This window comes from Myotis myotis, unplaced genomic scaffold (genome assembly GCF_014108235.1).
Source record: "Myotis myotis isolate mMyoMyo1 unplaced genomic scaffold, mMyoMyo1.p scaffold_m19_p_9, whole genome shotgun sequence".
Lineage (NCBI taxonomy): Eukaryota > Metazoa > Chordata > Mammalia > Chiroptera > Vespertilionidae > Myotis > Myotis myotis.
The window spans coordinates 82,981,691-83,003,606 of NW_023416401.1; the positions used below are offsets into that span (position 1 = coordinate 82,981,691).

Below are 21,916 nucleotides of genomic sequence, written 5' to 3' on the forward strand. Positions count from 1 at the left end.
AGTCCGGGAGCCCTCAGGGGATGTTAGACTGACAGCTTAGGCTCTCTTCTTGTGGGGAGTGAGCCTAAGCCGTAGTCAGACATCCTTAGCGCTACCACAGAGTCAATAGAGGCTCCCACCACTGCCACTGTGCTTCCCAGCGGTCAGCCCGGCTTGTGGCTGAGTGGCGCTCCCCCTGTGAGCATGCACTGACCACCAGGGGGCAGCTCCTGCATTGAGCGTTTGCCCCCTGGTGGTCATTGCGCGTCATAGTGATCGGTTGTTCCGCCATTCAGTCGATTTGCATATTACTCTTTTATTATATAGGATGCTGTCTAAATTTTATGTGGATATGTTTTCATTTCTCCTGGGTAAATACCTAGGAGTAGAATTGCTGGATCATACAGTAACTCGTTTTAGGATCTGCCAAACTATTTTCCAAAGTGACCACAGCATTTTGCACTCCCACCAGCATTTGCTATAGGTTTTAGATAGAGGTTGGAAACTCAGAGGCCAGTGGGATTCAGGACTGTATTGAGCCGCCAACCTCAAGGCCCCCTCCGCTGTTATTCCCCAACAGCTGGTGCTGAAGAGCAACTGTCCCCTTCAGGGGATAGGATCCTCCAGGCTTGCCGCAGTCCCCACTCTGCCCTAGAGCCTCCCCACCATTGAGGCTGATGGCATTTGCCTTGTATCACCCCCACCTTCCTGGGCTGTTGCTTTCCCTAGAGGAGAGAGATATTGCTCTGTCCGTGGGTCTCTATCAAAAGGACGAAAAACTAAGCTAGTCGGAAAGGGTCGTGGATTTCGAGGCCAATGGGAGAATAGGTATTTCCCATGATGTGGTGTGTGACATCAGAACAGTACAACTCAGGCCCCTGTGAGAACCTGACATTGTACCCGGGTAGATGGATTCCACAGCCTGACTGCCTGCCTCAGCTCTGCCCTTTGGGTAACTCTTTCCTCTTTTGTCCCCTGCAAGTTGGGGATGTGCAGTTTGTCCCTTGCAGAGTCGTCATTGGGCCAGCACCTGGCGCATTCAGGGGCTTCGTGAGGACACGCTGTCGGGTGGTCACTGCCCACAGGCGGGGAGAGGGGAAGGATGCTGGCCACTCAGCCAGCCGGCCACGGCCACGGCCACGGGCCCTAGGCCTTCCAGGAGCCCAAGACCGCCCTGCTCTCAGATCAGTGTGACCACTGGGTGGACGGAGCTTGGGAACTGGGCCCTTTCTCAGTTTTAATAAAACTAACATTTACTGAGCACCTGCCATGAGCCAGGGACTCTTAGTGCTTTTCTTGTAAGAACTTGCTTTAACCTCACAGCAGCCCCAGGGGGAAGTTGCTGTTGTTGGTCCCATTTTATAGAGGGAGCAGCTGAGGCACAGAGAGGTGAAGTGGTTTGCCCAAGGCCACACAGCTAGGAGGTGGCGGAGCTGGTATTGCAAAAGGCTGTGCTCCTGACGGCGCCTCAGTGCTGAATGTTGGCACTTTCTGGGCAGGGACCTGCTCTGAAGCTGGGGCCTTTGCCAGAGTGTTCAAATGCATTAGAACTCAAGTATATTTTAAAGTATTGGGGCTTTCTCTCTCCTTCCTTCCTTCCTTCCTTCCTTCCTTCCTTCCTTCCTTCCTTCCTTCCTTCCTTCCTTCCTTCCTTCCTCCCTCCCTCCCTCCCTCCCTCTCTCCCACCCTTTCTTCCCTTCCCTTCCCTTCCCTTCCCTCACTCCCTCCTTCCTTCCTTCCCTCCCGCCTTCTCTTTCTCCTCCCCCCTCCCTCCTGATAATAAAAGTAACACATTTTTAGTTGTGTAGAGAGATATATAGAAGTCACCCAGACTCCATAACCCAGCCACCAGGGTGGCTAGGATTGGCTGCCACCCTCTTCCTATCCCCCAGCCCCGTCTGTGTGGATGCATGTGTGTCTGCCCCAGTTGGCTGCAGGCTGGGGTGGCCCCAGTTTGGCCTCTCCCTGGCCCTTCTGGGCTGGGCTGCCCTCGCTGGCAGGCATTTGGGAGGCGGGTCAGACCTCGTGAGCGCGCATTCCTCAGCATGGCCTCACTCCCCACCCGGCTGGTATTAGCGCAGGGAGCGTGAAATTGGAATCGGCTGGAAGGACTACAGGATTTTCTTCTATTTCACAACCAGATGTGCTGGCCCCGCGAGGCCTCCAAGCTTGAGGGCCAGAGCCCTGGTCAGGGGAAGCTTCCTGCCCGTGGCCCCTTGTCCCCACCACACGCACACGCACGCACACACACACACACACGCACACACACACACACACACCCCTGATGTGGCTCACGTGGCCTTTCAGCTCTGCCCCTGCCAGAACCCCGGGGAGCAGCACACCGTGGGTCATGGAGTGCCCTTTTGCTGAGGATGCACTGGTTCTCTCACGCAGGCGCGCACTCATCACGGGTGCATCCCTCAGGCCCTCACCGCCCAGCTGAGCCCACTAGCTGACCAGGCTCTGGTCGTGGCCTGTGGACAGCACTGACCCAGCACGTGCTCTTTCAGACAAAAAACCTCTCTGAGCCTTGGTTTCCCTTGTCTGTAAAACAGGCTAAAGATAGGGTCCCGATGGGGAGAATAGGGGAGGACAAGCCGGTGGGGGTGGGGGCGGCTGCTGTGACTGTCGGGGGCCCCTGGAGGCAGCCTCCCAGCTCAGGCCCCACCTCTCCAGGAGCCGCTGTGGCAGTGACTGGGGGTCGGCCTCCGCTGGCTGAGGGATGCAGCCAGGATGGCCCCAGCCGGGGACAGAGGTGCCATCCCCGCTCTCTCCCCCCGCCCCCCCCCAGGCCTTCGTCAAGATGGTGGGACACCACGTCTCCTTCCTGGAAGACCATGTGCTCCGGGCTGAGCGGCGCCACGGAGCCTTCTCACAGGCCCTGCGGAGGTGGGGGTGGCCGGGCTCCAGAGGGCTCCCCTCCTTCAGGAACGTGAGTATCTCCCCACCCCTCCTCCTCCCAGGCCCCAGAGGGGGAGGGGCTCAGGAAACGGGAGGTCAAAGGGCACGTCTCATTTCTGCAGACAGGAAACGGTGTCTGGCTGGCCCGGGAAGGGCTGGCCCAGGTGGCTGGTGCCTCGGTCCCTCCCGCAGGTCCCTCTTCTTGCTCTGAGTTTTGAGCTTCGTGTGACCGCTTGCTTACTCATTCACCATTTATTGAGCGCCTGCTGTTTGCTGAGCATGGTGGTCCATTGGGATTACATAGTGAGCAGAGACAGACCCTGCCCGCCTCTCCCGTCCTCACAACCGGAGGACATGCTCATAGACGCCCAGCGTTCAGGTGGGGTCCTCCTTCCCAGGCACGGGCTGGCCTCCAGCAGACCCGCGGGGCTGGGGCCAGGAGGGTGCCCAGCCTGAGTGCGGCCTTTGCGACATTCTCTGCTTCTTGGGATCCTCCCAATGGCCCGTAAGGATCACGTGTCCCTTTTACTGATGGGAAAACTGATGTCAGACTCTTCCTGCCGTTGAGACCTTCCCTGTCTTTTCAGCTTGTCACGTGCTGACTCCCAGTCCAGGGGACACTGGGCAAGCCCGGAGACATTTGGGTTGTCAACTGGAGATGAGGGTTCTATTGGCATCTAATGGCTAGAGACCAGGGGTGCTATTAAACACCCTCCAAATCCCTAGAGCAGGGATTGTCTAGCTCTAAATGTCAGTAATGCGAGTGTGGGAAACCCTGCCCTGGGCTGGATTTGCTCATAATAATGGCTTATATTAGGTCTGTTCTAAGTGCTTTTTTAAAAATTTGTTTAAATAATTTCAGAGAGGAAGGGAGAGGGAGAGAGAGAGAAACATCAGTGATGAGAGAGAATAATTGATCTGCTGCCTCCTGCATGCCCCCCACTGGGGACCAAGGCTACAACCCAGGCATGTGCCCTGACCGGGAATCAATCCCTTGACCTCCTGGTTCATGGGTTGACGCTCAGCCACCGAGCCACACCGGCTGGGCTGTTCTAAGTGCTTTACCTGCTGTGTTCTATGGCATCTAATTCTCACACCAGTCTTTGGAAGAAGATACTTTTAGCATCACCCCCATTTTATAGACGGGGAGACTGCGGCTCAGGGAAGTGAAGGGAATTGCCAAGGCCCATGGCTGGTGTGACAAGGCTGGATGGAGCCCTGGCTGACATGTCTCTGGGCCTTGCCCTTCTCAGAAAGGTGTCTACCCAGCCAGCTGCCCTGCCCTGCCCCGGTGGGGTCTCTCACTGTTCTTTGAGGTCTGCCTGTGGGTCCCCCTCTGTTCCTCCATTCCCCTGTGCCTCCTGCTGCTCCCCCCCCCCCCCGCACCCCCGTCTCCACGCTGTTATCTCTGATCAATGTGCGCACTGGGTTTTAATATTACCCCCTTTTGATAGATGAGGAAACGGAAGTTTGGAAAGTTTTGGGGATTGTCTTGTAGCCCATGGACCAAATTTGGCCCCTCATTTCATTTGGCCCGGCAGTGTTACCTAAGCAGCATATCTCAGGATGCCTGACTAGTCATTCACTCTCTAGTCCCTGCCGGATCCCACTGCCCCATCTTTTCTTACACCTGCCTGAAGCATATGCTGCTCACCCAAGAAAGCAGAGATGTCGATCACACAGTGCCTGCCTCCAGGTGAATGACTTGTCCAAGACCAGTAACAGCTAGACAGATCTCATGGTCTAGAAACTCCTATTAATCCTTCAAAGCCCAAGTTAACGCCACCTCTTCCGGGAAGCCCTTTGGGATTTCCCCATCTCCAGACAAATGCAATCGTTTTGCCTTCCAATGACAATGAAATCAGAAGCTGCTACTTCATCCTCCTCTTTGCAGAGTTATGGTAACTCTTCCTGGGTGACCAGCAGCACCCTAGTCACACAGTGCTCTGCCCAGCGATGGCTCCAGAAGCACCTTGGGTGAGGAAGGTCAGAGGCCTTGGCTGCCATGGCCTGCTGGGCCCGTGCCCCTGTGCACCTTGCAGCCTTTTCTGTAATCCGCACATTGTCCCCTGTGGTTGGCACTAGTGTCCCCATTTAGAGGCAGAGACCAAGGCCTGGAGAGCGAGAGACACGTGTCTGAGGTCAGTGCTGGGGTTGGGACTCAGGCCTGTGAGGCCCCGAAACGGGGGGTTCTCCACGCACTCCTGCAGCAGGACCCCACCGGGGTGTGGCTGGGCGTGCCGGGACCTGCACCTTCTCATCTCTGCCAGACTCGGGCCCCCAGGCCTACCTGCGGTGACTTGTTCCAGGAAACTTGTGGCAGCCCAGGTGTGGTGAGTCATCTGCACCCCCAGCGTGTTGGTCTTGGCCCCAGGAGGGCTTTGTCTAAAGCAGGCAGTGCAGGCGAGCAACACACACACACGCACACGCACACATGCACACATATGTGCGCGCGCGCACACTCACACACACACACACAGACCCGAGGGTGTCGAGGGCTGCACCTGCCTCCAGGGTGTGAGCTGAGGGCCTTTCCCTGTGCGGTAGCTCTGGCCATTGTCTGTTTCCCAGATGGGAAACTGAGCTGCTGACGGGTCAAACTGCTGGCTCACCCGGAGGGTGGAGCTGGGATTTGAACCTGTGAGGCCTGGCTCTGCCAGGTCTTTCTGTTCCGACCACCAGAACTGGTGTCTGGGGGGCAGGGTCCTGGAGGAATGCCCGGATGATTCTCCATTTCTTCATCTGGGTTTTCCCTAAGCCAGGATTTCACACTGTCCCAGTCCTCTCCCCTCAGTGCCTGCACGGGGTGGACACTGCCCTTCTCGACCAGTGAGGGCACAGCAGCCCCTTCCCCTGCAGGAGCGAGAGCTGCTCCTTACAGCCCGACTCCATCTCCTGCCCCAGCGCCACCCTCCGAGGGTCCCGTGGGGTGGAGGCTGAGTGGAGGCTGGGGTGGGACAGGGCCTCTTGGGCCTAGCCTGGGGCTATGGGATGCAGTGAGGGGTCCTGTCACTGTGGGGTGAGCCACCGATCGCTGTCCCCATGGCCTTCCCGGAGTCGGGGGAGGAGTGGGGACCCCCTCATGGGGCCCAGGAAGGAGGGGCCTTTTGAGGGAGATGGGGAGAAAATTGGTCCTTGCTTTTTCTATCTAGCCCCCCCTCCCCGCCTCCCTCCTTCCCCCTCTCTCCTTCCTCACTGCAGAGAGGCTGCGGGCAGCAGTCCCCCACACGCTGCCCCGGCACCAAGGACTCCTGGGACTGGGTGCTGGCTGGAGCCTGGGCTGGCCCCACGAGGCCATGGAGGGGAGGCCTGGGAACATGGGTATAACCACCCCCTATGGAGCTCCCCCCAAGCCCAGGCCTTGTACCTCTAGTTGAGCTGCCTGAGAGCTGTGCAGTCAGTCCACAGACCCAGGGCCTGCCTGCGCCCAGGGCTCAGTGTCCAGGTCAGAAATGTGCGTTTCCATGCACAATGCGTGTTTCCATGCTATACTGCATGTGCTTCCATGCACAATGCATGTGTTTCCATGCTATACTGCATGTGCTTCCATGCACAATGCATGTGTTTCCATGCTATACTGCATGTGCTTCCATGCACAATGCATGTGTTTCCATGCTATACTGCATGTGCTTCCATGCACAATGCATGTGTTTCCATGCTATACTGCATGTGCTTCCATGCACAATGCATGTGTTTCCATGCTATACTGCATGTGCTTCCATGCACAATGCATGTGTTTCCATGCTATACTGTATGTGCTTCCATGTTATGCTATATGTGTTTCCATGTTACACTGTATGTTTCCATGCTATACTATATGTGTTTCCATGCTACGCTGTATGTGTTTCCATGCTACGCTGTATGTGTTTCCATGCTACGCTGTATGTGTTTTTATGGCACAAAGGTCCGTGTTTTCATGCTGCACTACGGAAGGAAAAGTTTTTATTAGGCTCTTACATTGATCCTTACACCGTCCCAAGATTTTAACTAAGAACCGCACCTCTCCTTCACTGGCATGTTTAAGCCGTGTGGCCGTGGCGGGTGGCAGGGCCACTGTAAGCCTCTGGTAGCTGACCTGTCAGTTAGCGGACGTGGGCATGATCATATGCTCGCTGGAAAGCGGGTTTGGATTTGATGCAAAGTGACGGGCCCTCCATCAGAGCCCCAGGAATAAAAGGAAGAGAGAGACCGAAGGAGCGTTCTGGGCATTGGCAGGTCTGGAAGGCCAGATCCGCTTGTGCAGCACAGACTGCCGTGAGCAGGGGTCCTGGTCGTGGTGACACAGAACTAGCCATGCAGGCCACCACCGTCTCAACTCAACACCCACAGGGCAGGAATGTTTATCTCCCCGATTTACAGGTGAGCAAGCTAAGCCCAGAGAGGATACCCCAGGTCACACAGCTGGGCATGAGCATACCAACCCCCATTCTCAACTGTGTCCCAGACCGCCTGGGAGAGCTCTGCCCTTGAAGCTGTGTCTGGGTGAATACAGACAGTAACCAAATCCTAAGCAAATTCAGTAGCTGGTCATTTCCTAAGGGGCCCTGGCTTGCTCTGAGGGGGGTCAGGGATGGCCTTGGCAGAAGGGCCATGCCAGCTGAGCCCTGGATGATGAGTAAGAGTCGGTCTGAGGTCAGAAGAAAGGGCGCTCCCGGCAGAGGGAACCACAGCGCAAAGGCTGTGAGGTGAGGCCGGCACGTGCTTCAGGAGGGGCAGAAAGCCAGCGTGGGTTGGTCGAGTGAGCAGGGAGACGAGGCCAGGGCCTCAGGCCACACAGGAATTTAAGACTATTCTAAGGGCAATGGGGAGCCATGGAAGAGTTCATAGGAGGAGGGGACTTGGTCATATTTGCTTCGTGTGAAAATTTCCTGGCCTGGTTCTCTGCCCTGAGTGAAGGCTGGCACTCAGGGCGGGGATGTCTTGTGGAGACTTGAACAGGGGCGCTGGGGCCCCGGGTTTCAGGGCTCAGTCAGGAGTGGGCTTCCTCAGCCTGGAAACATCCTGTGCCCTGAGCCCACTGCCATCTTCACATCGCAGGACCTCAAGGCCCCTGTCCAATCGGAAGAGAGAAAGAGGCTCCAGGTGAGGAGCCCAGGTCTCCTGCTGAGTGTCTGGGTCCCTGAGACCCTGCCTGTCAGCCCATCTGGAGGTCGTTTGCAGAAGTGGCCGTGTGAGATGGAGCTATAGTCACGTGGGCTACGGGCCTCAGGAGGGCTGGGGAGACCATGTCAGGTGTCGCCGTGTCCCCTGGGCCCAGGCCCGGGCTGGCCCGGTGGCCGCCATGGGTGTACTGCTAACCGCATGCTTGGGCCTCCCCTGGGCGCATGTGCCCCGGGACTCAGAACAGCCTCGATAATTTGTTGTAAACCACTGTTTGCTTTCTGCGGAGCCAAAAGATCTTGTTCTCGAGGTGTCATTTTGATGAATTTTCCAATGGATAAGCGTATGGTGTTTTCCATGGAGGCTGTCTGGCTAATAGCAAAACCACTTGCGGCCAGGTCCTGACACCCACAGAGCCGGGCTGACCGGGGATTGTGGCCTGGCCTGGACTTGGGCCTCCCTGGCCCACCTGTTCCCCCCACAAATACCAGCAGGGCAATCTGAGAACGAAAATGAGTTGTCTGCCAGCTGTGACAGTCAGGAGTGGGGGGGACTGTGGTGAACTGCAGAGCCCAAGCCTCACCCAGAGGTGCCTTGCAGAAATAGGGGCATAGCCAGATTGCCCTCTTTTGGGGGAAAAGCTGTACGCCTGTTTTCTTTTCCCTCAGTGTTAAACACTGTAGGACAGATCTGTTGCACCTGCGTGTCGCACCCAGCACACTCCCAGCTCTGGATTTTAGGATGCTGGTCCGTACCCCGCAGGCCCCACCCCTTCAGAGGCATTTGGGACCAGGGAGAGCGGAGAGATAAGCCCTTCACTTCTTTGCACGAGCCCCAGCAGGAGCCTGTAGCTTTCAGTAGCAGTAGCACCAACAGCCACAGTTTTATTAAGCCTCTAGTGCCCCCACTATTGTAGTCATACTGAGCATGTACGCGAAGGGCTTTCTGGGCCCTGTCTTAGCCTCCCGTAACATCTCCAGAGATGTTATTCTTCCTGTTGGCGAGGAAGAGACCTGAGGCTCAGAGAGGGCTGTTCACTTGCCCGGGGTCACACAGCATACGTGGCAGATCCAGCTGTAACTTTGTTCTATGTGTCTGTCCTCTCCCTGTTGAGATCTTCCCGGAGGCAGGAACGATAGCCTCTGTGGCCAAGGTTGCAAACTTTGGGCCAAATCCACCCCATTAACATATTTTGTTTGGCTAGCTGGGTGTATTCATACATTTAATTTGAATTCAATGCCAGCATTTAAAAGAAGTTTTACATAAGAATTTGTACTTCTGACTTCTCTTGAAAAAGCAGAGGTCTGGGCCCCTGAGCAGCATACCTGCCAAGCCACCATCTGGCCCATCACCCATTCTCAGTTCCTGCCTGTGGGCATTTGAGCTTCCTACCCAGGTTGAGCACATAGTAGGTGTGCATTAAATATGAATCAATGAATGCTCTTATGGCTCCCACGGCCCTTGCTGGCCTCCCCAGATTTCTCCAGAGTCTGTTTCTAGGCTGTGGAGAGCTGGGATGGAGTGTCTACACCTTCCTCACTCCCTGCAGCTTGGGGCTGCCTCGTGGAGGTAATGGAGGCTGTGAGTGGAGCTGTCCTGCCCAGGCCGGCCTGCAGGAGTCGTCAGTGCCAGGTTTGGTGTCTCCTCCCCTCCCCCTTCAAGCTCTTCCAGCTCCCTCCCCCCAGCTCCCTCCCCACAGCAGAGAGGAAGCCAGGGAGGGAGGGAGAGAGGGAGGGAGGCTCAGCCCGGCTGGGCACCTCCCCCTCCCTCCGCCCAGTTCCCCTGGAGGGTGACTCCCGGAAGGAGGCAGGCTTGTCTGGGGCTTTATCTGGTGGTGGAGGCCAGCGAGGCACCAACACAAAGGCAGATGAGGTTCCATGGCGCCTTCTCCAGGCCCTGAACCGCCTCTGCTTCTCCTTCTGCCCCCATCATCCCTTTCGGTAAAAATGCAACATGAGCAGATGGCAGATATTACCGCGAGAGCCGAGTGGCTCTGGTCCCCAGCACCCCCCCCCCCCAGCAGCCCCCACCAACTGGCTCCCAGTGAGCTGCTCAGCACGCACACGTGAACAGGTCTGTTGGACTGGGCAGGAACGTGCTGGGGAGGGACAGGGCTCTGGCAGCTGGTTTGGGAACCATATATTTTTTAAACATTGCATTCATTCTTGTTGAGGTTTTGAGGGTGTTGGGAGGAAGTTCCTTTTGACAAAGAGGGGTTATTATCTGGGGGCCTGCATGGTGCACGCCAGCTTCTCCCTGATTGCTGGGCACTCTCGCTGCACCCGTCCCAAACACCATCGCCACTGGGGGCACCACCTTGTCAGCAGCGTCCTCGGGCCCTCAGACCGGGCTCTGCCAGCTCTGCACATGCTGGTCCCTGCCTAGAATACCCTTCCTGCTCTCTGCCTGGTCGTGTTTATTCATCGTTCAAGGCCCAGTCAAAGGAATGTTGCCACCTCTGGGCAGCCACCTGGACCCCCCAGGCAACATTCCTCTGGGCCTCCCTGCCCTGTTCCTTACCCCGGGAGCTGCTGAACTTTCACCTGTTGCTCCCCCCGGACCCAGTTTCTCAGGAGTAGGTTCAGGGACTCTCTTACCTTTGACTTTGAAGTTATGATGAGGCTAGCGGCCAGTTTCCTGGGCACTTCTTTGGGCTGGTACAAGCTAGCGCTTCACCTGCCCTCGTTTGGTTCATGTCCATGCCACCTGTTACATAGGTACTGTCTGTTATCATTCCCACTTTACAGATGAGGAAACCGAGGCTCACAGAAATGAGAACATTTTAACTTAACCAGCCAGGCATGTTTGATTCCACAGCCCCATACTCTTCATGCCCCAGGGCTCAAAATTACAGTTCTCACCAGGATTTGGTAGGGCCCTGGGAGAGGCAAAGGGGCTGGGTGGGGACTGTGGCCAACAGAAGAGGCAGGTGCCCTCAACTCCAGCCAGGAGAAAAGGCCCAGCCTGGCCTGAGCTTGCCCTTATGTATAAAGAGTTTGAGGATGTAGATTTTCATGTGAAATCTGTTGATTTTGAAGATAAATCTGAGAGGCTCCTAGCAATCTCAGGGGACCCGTGGCCCTCAGGCCTCCATCTCTGCCTTGGCAAAGAGCTGTGGTGAAGCAGTGCCGAGCATGGTACCGGGCCTGGGCGTGGGAGAGGAGAGGAGGGAGGAGCTGATGTCACAGCAGTGGAGATGGGCCTTGAGAGCTAGTGCTGAGCAGGCAGGATTGGACTCGCTGTGACCCTGGCCACTCCAGTCCTGGCCATGGGCACCCCCTGCCCTTCTCCGAACCCTGGTGTCCTTGATGGACATAGTGCAGCCAGTGGGGGTCCCACAGTGACGTGCCTGGTGTAGCGAGGCTTGGCACGTGGGGGCTATGAACTGGGCACCAGAGGATGAAGAAGCCATGACACTGGTCCCTGCTTGTTACTCACAGAAGGTAACTCCCAGGTAGGCGCAGTCAGCAGGTAGTTATGAGAAGGGCTGGCTTCTGCACGTGCACAACAGGAGAGAGAGGTCAGGGGAAGTCGCTGACAGAGGCGAGGAGAGGATGGGAGGGCACAGCATGGCCCGATGGCGGCACCCGCTTCACACTGGGTCACACAGCACTCCTGAGCGAGGCAGAGGATGGCAGCTCGATGGGCCATCAAGGCTCTGGGGTGACGTGATGAGCGAGGTGGGTCCTTTAGGGGTCCAGGCGCCTGTGTGATGCCTGCCGCTGGGGTTGGGGCATCTGGAGAACGTGTGACCCCGTGATGCCCGTGGAGAGCTCTTGAACTTGGTTCCGTCCCTGGTCAGTGTTCCGCTGGGAGAGCAAACCACATCTCATTAGGCAGTAAACCCGTCCAGGTGCCTGTCCCGCTGATAGCACCGCACCTTGTCCCACTGCCAGCCCTAAGTCAAGGCCAAAGTTCCCGTTCCTCGGAGAGTCCTGAATTACCCTGGGACCCAGTGGAGAGGGGACTGCTGGCTCTCCATGGAGGGAGGGGCTGGAGCAGCGAGGGGCAGTTTCGGGGCTGGACATGGCTGAGCGTTGCTGGGCGTTGTTGGGAGGTGCCCAGTGTGACCTGGTTGGGGCCTCGGCCTGTGGTCTGGGTCTGCCTTGTCCTTTCCCGTGTCTGGCAGCTCTTTACTGGCCTGGACCTGGCTCCAGAGGCCTTGGGATTGGGGGGCGGGGGGGGGGAACGGGAGGAGGGGCTCAGATGGCCATAGTCATTACTGGGAGAGAAAGGGGAGACCACAGGCTGCTTGTGGGGCTGGCTGCCCGGTGCACCCAGCAGTCTGTCGCTGTCTGGCCAGCAGGCATTTATTGAGCACCTACTGTGAGCCAAGCACCCTGATTGGGCGACGAGCCACGCCTCTTGGTGCTAGAGATGTCCTGGCACTTAGAAGTCTGGAGGCTCCTGGTGATTAAAAATGGAAGCAGTGCGCGAATTGTGATTTAGTTTAAATGTTCATGCTTTGAAACGGAATGCACTTAATACTAAAAATGCAGTGTTATGAAATGGTACACTCAGGGCTGTCTGCAAGCTAATGAAGGCATTTAAAAAGAATACGAATCCAGAGGGCCGTAATCATAATGAAATGAGCCGGCATTCACTGAGCAGTTATATTGGCATGACACCCTGGCCGTTTCCAAATGAGGAAACCGAGGCACGGAGAGGCTCAGGTGGCCAAGGTCACACAGCTGGAAAGGGGCCCACCAGAGGGGCTGGGAATGGGTGAGGGACCTGCTGTCTGTGGGCGGCTCCCTGGGGCCTTCAGAGGGGATGTCACAGGTTCCATTATGAGGGCCTCTGCGAGCCCATGGCTACACCTCCCCTCATCCCCAAAGCAGCATGAGCCACATGTCAGGGGGGTTGTGGACAGGCAGACGTGGGAAGCCCCCAAGGCTTGGCCCCTGGGCCCCCGGGAGGCCCCAGAAAGTGTGCTCAGCCCCTTGAGAGCATGTGGGGCGGGGGTGGGACGGGCAGCAGGGCCTGGCCTGCGGGGTACTCTGTCCTCCGCTTCTTTCTCTTTGTACCTTGGGCTTTTGCTTCTGGAAACCTTGGATCTTGTGCCTGGAGACAGCCTGCCCATCCCCCTCTGTGCACACTGCCTCTCCCTGCCCCCACCTTCTCCTCTGTTCTTGGCTATTCCAGGAGCTGCCACATGTGTGACCCCAGCCCTTCACCTCTCCCTTCCCGGCCCCAGGGCTGGGCTTAACTCCTGTGATGCCAAATATACACCCACCTCCCCTCTTTCTTTCATTCGTGCATTTATTCATTCATTCAGCAAATACCCACTCAGCCATAGGAGCTGGTGCTATTTCATGTCGCAGCCCAGGACAACAAATAGAAGATGTCCCTGCCCTCTGGCCGCCCGCGATCTAGTGTAACATAGAATGTGCCCCAGGGGAGAGGGAAAGCTGCAGAAGGGCAGGGAGGGGTGTGTCTGAGGGCAGGGGCCAGGGAAGCTGGACACCAGCTCACGGTGGCTGGCGCCTGGAGGGAGGCAAGTGTGAGGTGTTGTGCGGCAGCTGAGGGAGCAGGGAGGCCTGCGTGGGTGGCAGGTTGGAGCCGGATGGGAAGGTGGGGGCGTGAATGTAGCAGATATGGGGCCAGTGCAAGGGCTTGGCCCTGGAGAGTTTGGAGCGGGACCTGCCCTGCGTCTGGCCGTGGAAAGGAGATGAGGGTGTGTGTGGAGGTTAGGAGGCCAGAGCTGCTGGCCTGGTCCAGGGAGAGATGCTGGTGGCCTGGGTTAGGGTGGCCAGGGTGGAGGTGGGGAAACATGGCCTATTCTGTGTGTGTGTTCACTTGAAATTCTTTATTGACATGTTGTAGATTCACATGCAGCTATCAGAAATAACAGAGCCCTGGCCAGTGGCTCGGGTGGCTGGGCATTGTCCCGTACACCCGGAGATTGCAGGCTCGATCCCCAGTGGAGGGGTGCGGGAGGCAACCCAAGCGCTGTATCGCTCACATTGATGTTTCTGTCTCCCTCTCTCTCTCCCTCTCTCTCTCTCTGACAGTCAATTTTTAAAAAGAAAGAAAGAAAGAAGGACTACAAAGAGGCCCCTTGTGCATGTTGTCCAGTTGCCTGCAGTGGTAACATTTTGCAAAACTGTGGCACAATATTACGGCCGGGACACTGACATGGATGCGATCCCTTGTTCTTACTCAGATCTCCCCACTTGTACTTGCACTCATTTGCTTTTTGAGTTCTATCCAATTGTATCACTTTTATTTTATTTTATTTTATTTTATTTTATTTTATTTTATTTAGGTTGTGTCTCCACTTTCTCCCAACCCCTGGCAACCGCTAATCTGCCCTCTACCTCTAACATTGGGCGATTCCAGAGATGTTCTATAAATGGAATCATGCAGCCTGTAACCTTTCGAGATGGTTTTTCTCGTGCAGCCTAATTCCCTGGAGATTCACTCCAGTTGCCGTGTGAATGGAGAGAATCCATCTGGGTGCCTTGCAGGGGGAGCCCCAGTTGGAGATTCCAGGGTGGGGTTCAGGGCTGGAGGCCTGAGGCTGCATGAGCTGGCCCAGGGAGGCGGAGCGGGGGGGTCGATGCCCGGGCCTGTATTGATTAAGCGTCTCCAGGACACCAGGTGCTGTTCGAGGCCTGGGGATTTGGCCGTGTACCAGACGGATGAGGTCCCTGCCGGTAACATTGTGGGGGAACATGGGGCCGGAGACCTGGAGACAGTGCCCAGCATCTTCCTCCTCCTCTTTTCTCTCTTCGCAGCCAGAGGGCTGGGCCCCTGTGAAGGCCAGCGGCGAGGCCCTGGGTGGGGGTTTAGACCAGAGGTTTCCAGGAGTCCTGAGTCAGTGAGCGCAGAGGGAAGTACTGCCCTAAGGCAAGATGGAGCTCATTCAATAAATGAGCTCTCATCTGGCTTCTCAGATGGCCTTTGTCCTTTAAGAATATTTTTTTTTCTGAGAGAGAGAGAGAGATCGACATCGATTTGTTGTTCCATTTCTGCATTCATTGGTTGATTCTTGTATGTGCCCTGACCAGGAATCAAACCCGCAACCTTGGCATATCAGGACAACACTCCAACCGAGTGCCCAGCCAGTGCAAGAGTATTATTTCTTTTTATTTATTTTATTTTTTACAGAGAGGAAGGGAGAGAGATAGAGAGTTAGAAACATTGATGAGAGAGAAACATCAGTTCAGCTGCCTCCTACACACTCCCTACTGGGGATGTGCCCGCAACCCAGGTACATGCCCTTGACCGGAATCGAACCTGGGACCCTTCAGTCCCCAGGCCGACACTCTATCCACTGAGCCAAACCGGTTAGGGCAAGAGTATTGTTTCTTTGACAAAGGGATGTGGTTGGCATATGGTGGAGGGTGGTGGTAGGTGATTTTCGTGTTCTTTCCAGGCACGGTGACTCGGCTTGGGTTTGGAGAGGCCCTGACCCCAGGACTGACTCCCCAGCTCCCATCCCAGTTTCCTTGTCCCCAGCCTGCAGCCCAGCCCCTTTCCTGTCACCCCATCTGGCCACCTCACTTTTCTGTCAGGGCCACTCCGCCCTCCGCTCTCCTTTCCTCACTTATTTCCAAGATTCCCCTCTGTAGCTCTCCATTTTCACTTCCCTCTCTCTTCCCCACCCCCTCCTTATTTCCGCCTGTTTCCTCTTTCTAAGTCCCCCTGCCCTGGTTCTCCCTCTCTCTCTCTTTTCTCTCCCAGTTTCGTTTTCTGTCTCTCTGTCTCCCCTCCGTTGTCTGTCCCCCTCTCCCCATCTCTGATTCCCTCCACAGCTTCATCTCTGCCCCCTGCTCACTCCGTCTCTCCCTCTCCTTTCTCTCCCTCTCAAGTCTTATTTCCCAGACCTTGAAACCCCCCTTTACACACTCGGGCCCGTCTGATCCACTGTCTGAACCAGGCAGGACAGCACGCCAGGTGCCTGTGACAGGGCCTCTGAGACAGCCCCGGGCCCTGGTGAAGGGCGAGGCCGGGGGAGGGAACCCGTGTGGCGACAGGTGCCCCCAAGGCTCCCAGGCCAGCGTGCAGGTCACGTGGTGCAGGACGGCCCTGGCTGATCCATGGCCCAGCAGGAGCCCTGAGGGCACCTGTGTGAGGAAAGCATAGGTGCCTGGACACCCGGACCAGGGGGCAGCCTGGGCCTGGCCCCGGAGCAGGAGCCTCCAGCTGCTGGGAGGCGGCTGCTCAGCAGGGGAAGAGGCCCCCGGGCTGGGCAGGGACAGGGCGGGCCTGTGCGTGGCCTTATCACCGGTGGCTTCTGGTGGACGCCTCTGTTTTTGCCCTGACGGCCTGTGTATTTAATGACGAACAGCCGCCCACATTAGGGACCCGACAGAAGGGTCAGTGGCGTCTGTGTGTGCACTCTGCCTCCCAGGGCTCATTGGTGCTTTTTCAACGTTGTTTTGTGGAGCCAACCACCGTCCAGGCCGCTGACAAAACCTGAGGCGTCCACCCATGAGCAGCGTGGGGGCGAGAGGTGTACAGCCCCCGCAACGGTAGCCGCTGCGGGGCGGGCTCCTGCTCTCAGCTGGAGGTGGGACCCTGCGGGCAGGGGGCCTGGCCCAGCACCTCCCCGGGGAGGAGAAGCTCAGAGTGACAGGAGGCCGCTGGCCTGAGCAGCACTGGTTTGCTGCCTTCCCTGCGCTGCTCTGTGCCCAGAGGGGTGGTGTCTGCTGCAGCCAAATTCCTCCGCTGCTGTCCCCCCAAACCCACGCCTGCCCCTGCTGCCCCTTTGCCCCACACAAAATTCTCAGGCAGGAGGGCTGGCCCCTCGCCGTCCATGGGGCTGTCCACGCCTCACCTCTCAGAGGCACAGCATGGCGCATACCCTCGCTGGGCCACCCGGGCTGGCACCACGACCGGCTGCAGACCTGCAGGGCCACGTGAAAAAGGAAACCAGGAGCCCCTTTCGAGGCTCAGGAAGGATTTTCGGACAGTGGCAGCGAGTGTTGGACCAGCACGGGCCACGGGCCTGTACAGGTCGCACGCCCGGGGCAGCCCGGGCCACCACTTGCAGGTGTCGCGCTTCAAGTGAGTTCCTGCGCCTCAGTGTCCGCATCTGTAAGGGGATGGGCAGCCGTCTCTGCATAGGATTGTCGTGAGCAGTAACAGACCAGTGGGCTTAGCTGCTGTGACTGTCATTGATGACATCAGTGTTACTACTTCGTAGGCGTCATCTGTGTTGTGTGTGTTTCCTCAGTGCTTTGCACATGCTGCGTGGACACGCTCCATTTATTTTGAAATGACCTTTTTGTCTTGGGTGGTTTTAAATGTGCAGAAAGCTTGTAAAGACGATACCGAGTCCCCGTGTGCCCCTTACTCAGTGTCCCCCGTGGTCGTATCACAGGTCACCACATACAGTGCAGTCATCACAGCTCAGACCCAGCCCCGGCCCGAGCAGCCACTAAACCCAGGCCTGGATTCACCAGTTTTCTTTCTCCCCGTGTTCTGTCCCAGGCTCCCGTCCCGGGCAAAACGCTGCTGTTAGCATGTGCTTTATTTGTACCGTGGCCTCGTGTCTCCAGTGACGGGCACAGAGCCGGCCAGGCGGGCAGCAGCCTTGAGCCCCCAATGACGCCAGAACAGGCCCTGCGGGTGTCCTCGTGTGGAGACAGGGTGGTCGCCGCTGGCCTTGGGCACCTGAGCGACCGGCTGGAGGCCAGCACCCAGGCCCTTCCTGTCCGCCTCCGGGGCCCTCAGGCCAGCCGTCCATTTCTTATGGCCTGAGTGTCTCCCGTGAGCCCGGCTCGGCTGCCGCTGGGCTGTGGCCCTGAGGCCTGACGTGGCCTGTCCCCAGGGGGCTGAGCTTCGGGAGACGGTGGCAGCCACGGAAGAAGGTTACAGAGTAGGCTCCACGGCGAAGGGGGGTGACACGTGGTTGGAGGCCCCTCAGGAGGGTCTGAGGAAGGAAGGACCCAGCACGAGACCCGGCAGGAATGACTGGAGGGGAGACAGCGGGTGCAAAGGTCCCAAGTGAGGACCGACCCAGTGAGGTCCAGGGTCCAGGCCCCGGGCTGGAGGGCTGTGAGTGACGGGAGGGGACAGACCGAGTTCAGAGGTCAGGCCGGGTCATGTGCATCTGGGGTCAAAACCCCCAATTCTAGGGGCCAGGCCGGTGGCAGAGATGAGTCACACTGGGGGACCGCGGGCGAGTGCACATGTCCCCTGTGCAGGGACAGCCGCTGCTCAGCGCCAGCTCAGTGTCCGCCAGCTGCCAGGGCCCCCGGTTTTCAAAGAGGAGCTTGAAATCCATTTTGCATAGGGAAATGGCATTTTATTCAAAAATGTGAGAACAAAACCAAGCAACCAAACGCAACAAAACTAGTAACGAAAGTCAGGCCCGCGGAGGCCACACGGGACACGCCTGCGGTCTGGCCTGCCGGCGGGTGTGACGTGGTGACAGCCTGAGGACGGGGTCCTGGAGCCGGTGCGAGTCTCACTACTGGGAGCTGCTTAGCGCAGGGTCAGCTCCGGGGTTGGGATCGGTCCCTCAGGCTGCCGGGGTTGGGACCGGTCCCTCAGGCTGCCGGGGTTGGGACCGGTCCCTCAGGCTGCCGGGGTTGGGACCGGTCCCTCAGGCTGCCGGGGTTGGGACTGGTCCCTCAGGCTGCCGGGGTTGGGACCGGTCCCTCAGGCTGCCGTGTGGAGAAGGCGCTGAGGATAAGAGCAGAGGCTGGGAGGGCGCGACCGGCTGGGACGATGGGGAGAGGGTTTGGGAAGAATTCCTCGGCAGATGGGGGATGGGTTGGGGAGTCGGGGGTGACCCGGTGTCCGGTTTGGACAGCTGGGTGCTGGCGGTTTAGGCAGCGGGTGGGCTGGCAGTGAGGCACTTGACCCTGAAAGCCTCCAATTTCCTGGCTTGTAAAAGGGTGTGACCTGTGGGATCGGGTCTCTGGAATAGAGCAGGTACTCAGTTAAAAATATTCACGTAAGTGTATTTATGACTCGTCTGGAATCGGACAGTTGCACCCAGTGGCCATGTGATGAGCAAACCCCGGCATGTGGGGTTCAGATGGGATGACTCCCGCGCTAACCAGCAGCGTCGCTGGAGGAGGGAGTTGGGTCCCCTGGGGGGGAGGGTGGCGGGAGGGGGAGCGGGGAGGGCAGCCCTGCTGGGAGGAGAGGCGGCGGCTGGAGGCTCAGGTCCGGAGCTGGGCCCCAGGCCGACCTATTCCAGGGGGGCTGTGGCGTGACCCGCCTCCCCTGCCTGCCTCCCCTCCCCAAGGAGGTGTTGGTTCGGATGCAGGAGCCAGTGTCTTGGCAGAACTGCGGCTCCTCCTCTGCGTTTCACATTAACGCTTTTCCTCCGGCTAAAGGCAGGGCCGTGGGGACCCCGAACCTGCTCCCGGTCAGCATCGCCTGCAACAAGATGGCACCAGTTGTCCCCGCTGCTGGGCCGTCCGGGCAGGGGCTGCCACTCCGGGAACCCCAGCCCTGTTTCCCGGTCCCCACGGCCACCAGCGGCTGTGGTCCCCAGGCTGGTGGCGGCTGGGCAGGCGCCAGGCTGGGCGGCAGCTTCGGCGGGACGGGTGCCTCTGTGACTTGTGCTCTGTCCGTCCCTGAGGCCACCAGCCAGGCCTTCGGGCAGGACGGGACACGCAGGGGCCGCTTACAGGAACGGGAGGGGCTCTGCTCAGCTGTCAGAGCATCTGGAATACTGCCCCCCCCACCCCCCCCCACCCCCCGCTGCCCCCAGCAGGCACAGGCAGGTCAGCCAGCAGCCCAGAGGCAGGACTGAGGAGGGAGGCGGGCATCGAGGGCAAGGTCCCTCCGTGGCTCAGAAGAGCCCATTTGAGCCCCAGCCCTGACTTTTCCCAGCTGTGCGGCCCTGGGCACAGCCTGCCCTGTCCTCGCGGAGCCCGCCTTCTCCTCCATAAAAAGGCACCATCGCAGAACCTCCTTCTCAGGCTCTGGCGAGACCAGAGGAGACTCGTCTGTGGGTAAAAGGCAGCAGCCACTGGGCGTGGTGATGACCTGGGACAGGACAGCCTGGGCCCGGGCACGACCGAAGCAGAGCCTGCCCCATCCCGCTCCTCCGCAGCCACAGGACTTGTCTGAGCCACGTGACGGGAGCCGGGAGCCACTGCCCCCTCAGACGCCTGCAGCTCGTGTGGACGAGTGAGTCAGGCCGGGCGGGGACGGTGGCAAACCGGACAGCACATGCCCCGGCCAGAGGGGCCCGCTCCCTGTGCCCCGCAGGAATGCGGCCGTGTGGCCAGGCAGCTCTGTTGTTCAAGAGACGTAGGAACTCGATACTTAATTGAAACATCCCAGTTCCTCCCTGTTGGCAGCTCACTCATGGTTAAATTTGCATGAGCCCAACCCTGTCTGTGGGCCAGATGCTAACCAGAGGCCACCATTTGACCTCTGAGGACACTGGGAGGGGGACCCCTCAGGGTCCCGGATGAGCTCAGCCCCGGGGTCACCTCGTCCTGGCTCGGTGCTGGGCCAGTGCAGGCCCTGGGGTCGGGTGGGCCTGGGTTCGCATTCAGCTCTGCCAGTTCCCAGCTGGGCAGTCGGGGCAAGTGCCTCTCTGAGCCTGTTTCCTCTTCTACGACATGGGATTATGGGCCTGCATCTCGGTGGCTGAGGATGAGCGGGCCTGGCCCTGCTTGTCCTTCCCTCCCCGTTGTCGTGTGGCTGAACGGGGAGGTCAGATGCTGGAGCTGCTGCTTCTGTTTGCTCCTCCCCCGCAAACGAATGTGTTCATTTTAGAATCAGAGTCAACAGATACGACGATGCAAAGAGTCCCCATGTGCCCCTTGCCAGCTCCCCCGTCGACTTCCACGTCTCATTGGCTGTGCACTGTGAACCTGACACGCCGCTGTTCATGGCCAGCAAGTCCACGGTTCCTTCAGACGCCACTGGTTCTTCTAATGTCCTTTCCCATCTCAGGATCACGTCCAGGATACCAGCAGGATTGCATTTGGTCACCGTCTCCCCCAGCCCCTCTGGTCTGTGGCAGCTTCTCAGACTGGCCTGGGTTTGATGACCCTGCCAGTTGGGGGGAAGAATGGCTCGGTGTTTTGTACAGTGTCCCTCCATGAGAGCTGACCTGGTGTTTTTCTCGTGGTTAGACTGGGCTGCAGGTTCTGGGGAGGAACACCACAGAGGTGAAGTGTCCTCATCACATCATACCAGGGGGACACGCTGTCGACAGGACATGGCAAGATGAAGGCCTGACCCCTGGCCGGGAGGGGCGGGGGGGCTGGCCAGGCCTCTCCCCACACACACACACCTTCCCCACACACACACACCTTCCCATAGTCCACATGGGAGCCAGTCACCCAGGGCAGCCCCATCCAGGGGGCGGTGAAGCTGCAGCTCTTGGCGGGGTGATACACACATCGGTTACTGGGAATTCTTTTGTATCTTTTGGAATTATTTTGAGATTTGCATCTCCCCCTCCTGTCTGTCTGCTCTTACATCTGGCAGTTTTGCCTTCCTTTGGCGATCATTACATGTCGTTACCTAAGCAATGCGAGCTTCAGTCCTGACGGTGGGCAGCTCTCTCTTAACTGGAGCGGCGACGAGAACAGTAGCAGCCGTGTCAGTCGTTCCTCTGGGTGACGGAACTGGACTGAAGCAGTTTAGCCAGATAGGCTGTGTGTGTTTTCCTCACGTGGCAGGAAGTCACGAGGTGGCCAGCTGAGCTCGTGGGTCTTCTCACGGAAGTGGTCAGGGACCTGGGCTTCTCCTGGCTGCCGCTCTGCCATTCCTGACATGTGGCCTGTGTCCTCGTGGTCCCAAAGTGGCTGCCAGACCTCCAGCACCACTGTGTGTTCCAGGCAGGACCCCGTGGAATGGATGGCGTGACCCCGTTTCACAGAGAGGAAGGCGATGCTCACGAGGATGAGAAATCCCTGTCTCACGGGAGTGGGTGCTGTGAGGGCTGAGGCCGTCCGTGTCTGGGGCCTGAGGCACAGCAGGTGTAGCCGTTGTTTGCTCAATG

At 58.2% G+C, this 21,916-nt stretch overlaps 1 protein-coding gene across 3 annotated transcripts in view; it reads left to right on the forward strand.

Moving 5' to 3' along the window:
- BCAS4 (breast carcinoma amplified sequence 4) overlaps positions 1-21,916 on the forward strand; it is a 53,422-nt gene that overhangs the window by 26,403 nt on the left and 5,103 nt on the right. For all 3 annotated transcript variants that reach the window (XM_036323433.1, XM_036323432.1, XM_036323431.1), the window contains one exon: positions 2,771-2,911. In XM_036323433.1, coding sequence (XP_036179326.1) covers positions 2,771-2,911 — 141 coding nt within the window. The remainder of the gene's footprint in view (positions 1-2,770; positions 2,912-21,916) is intronic.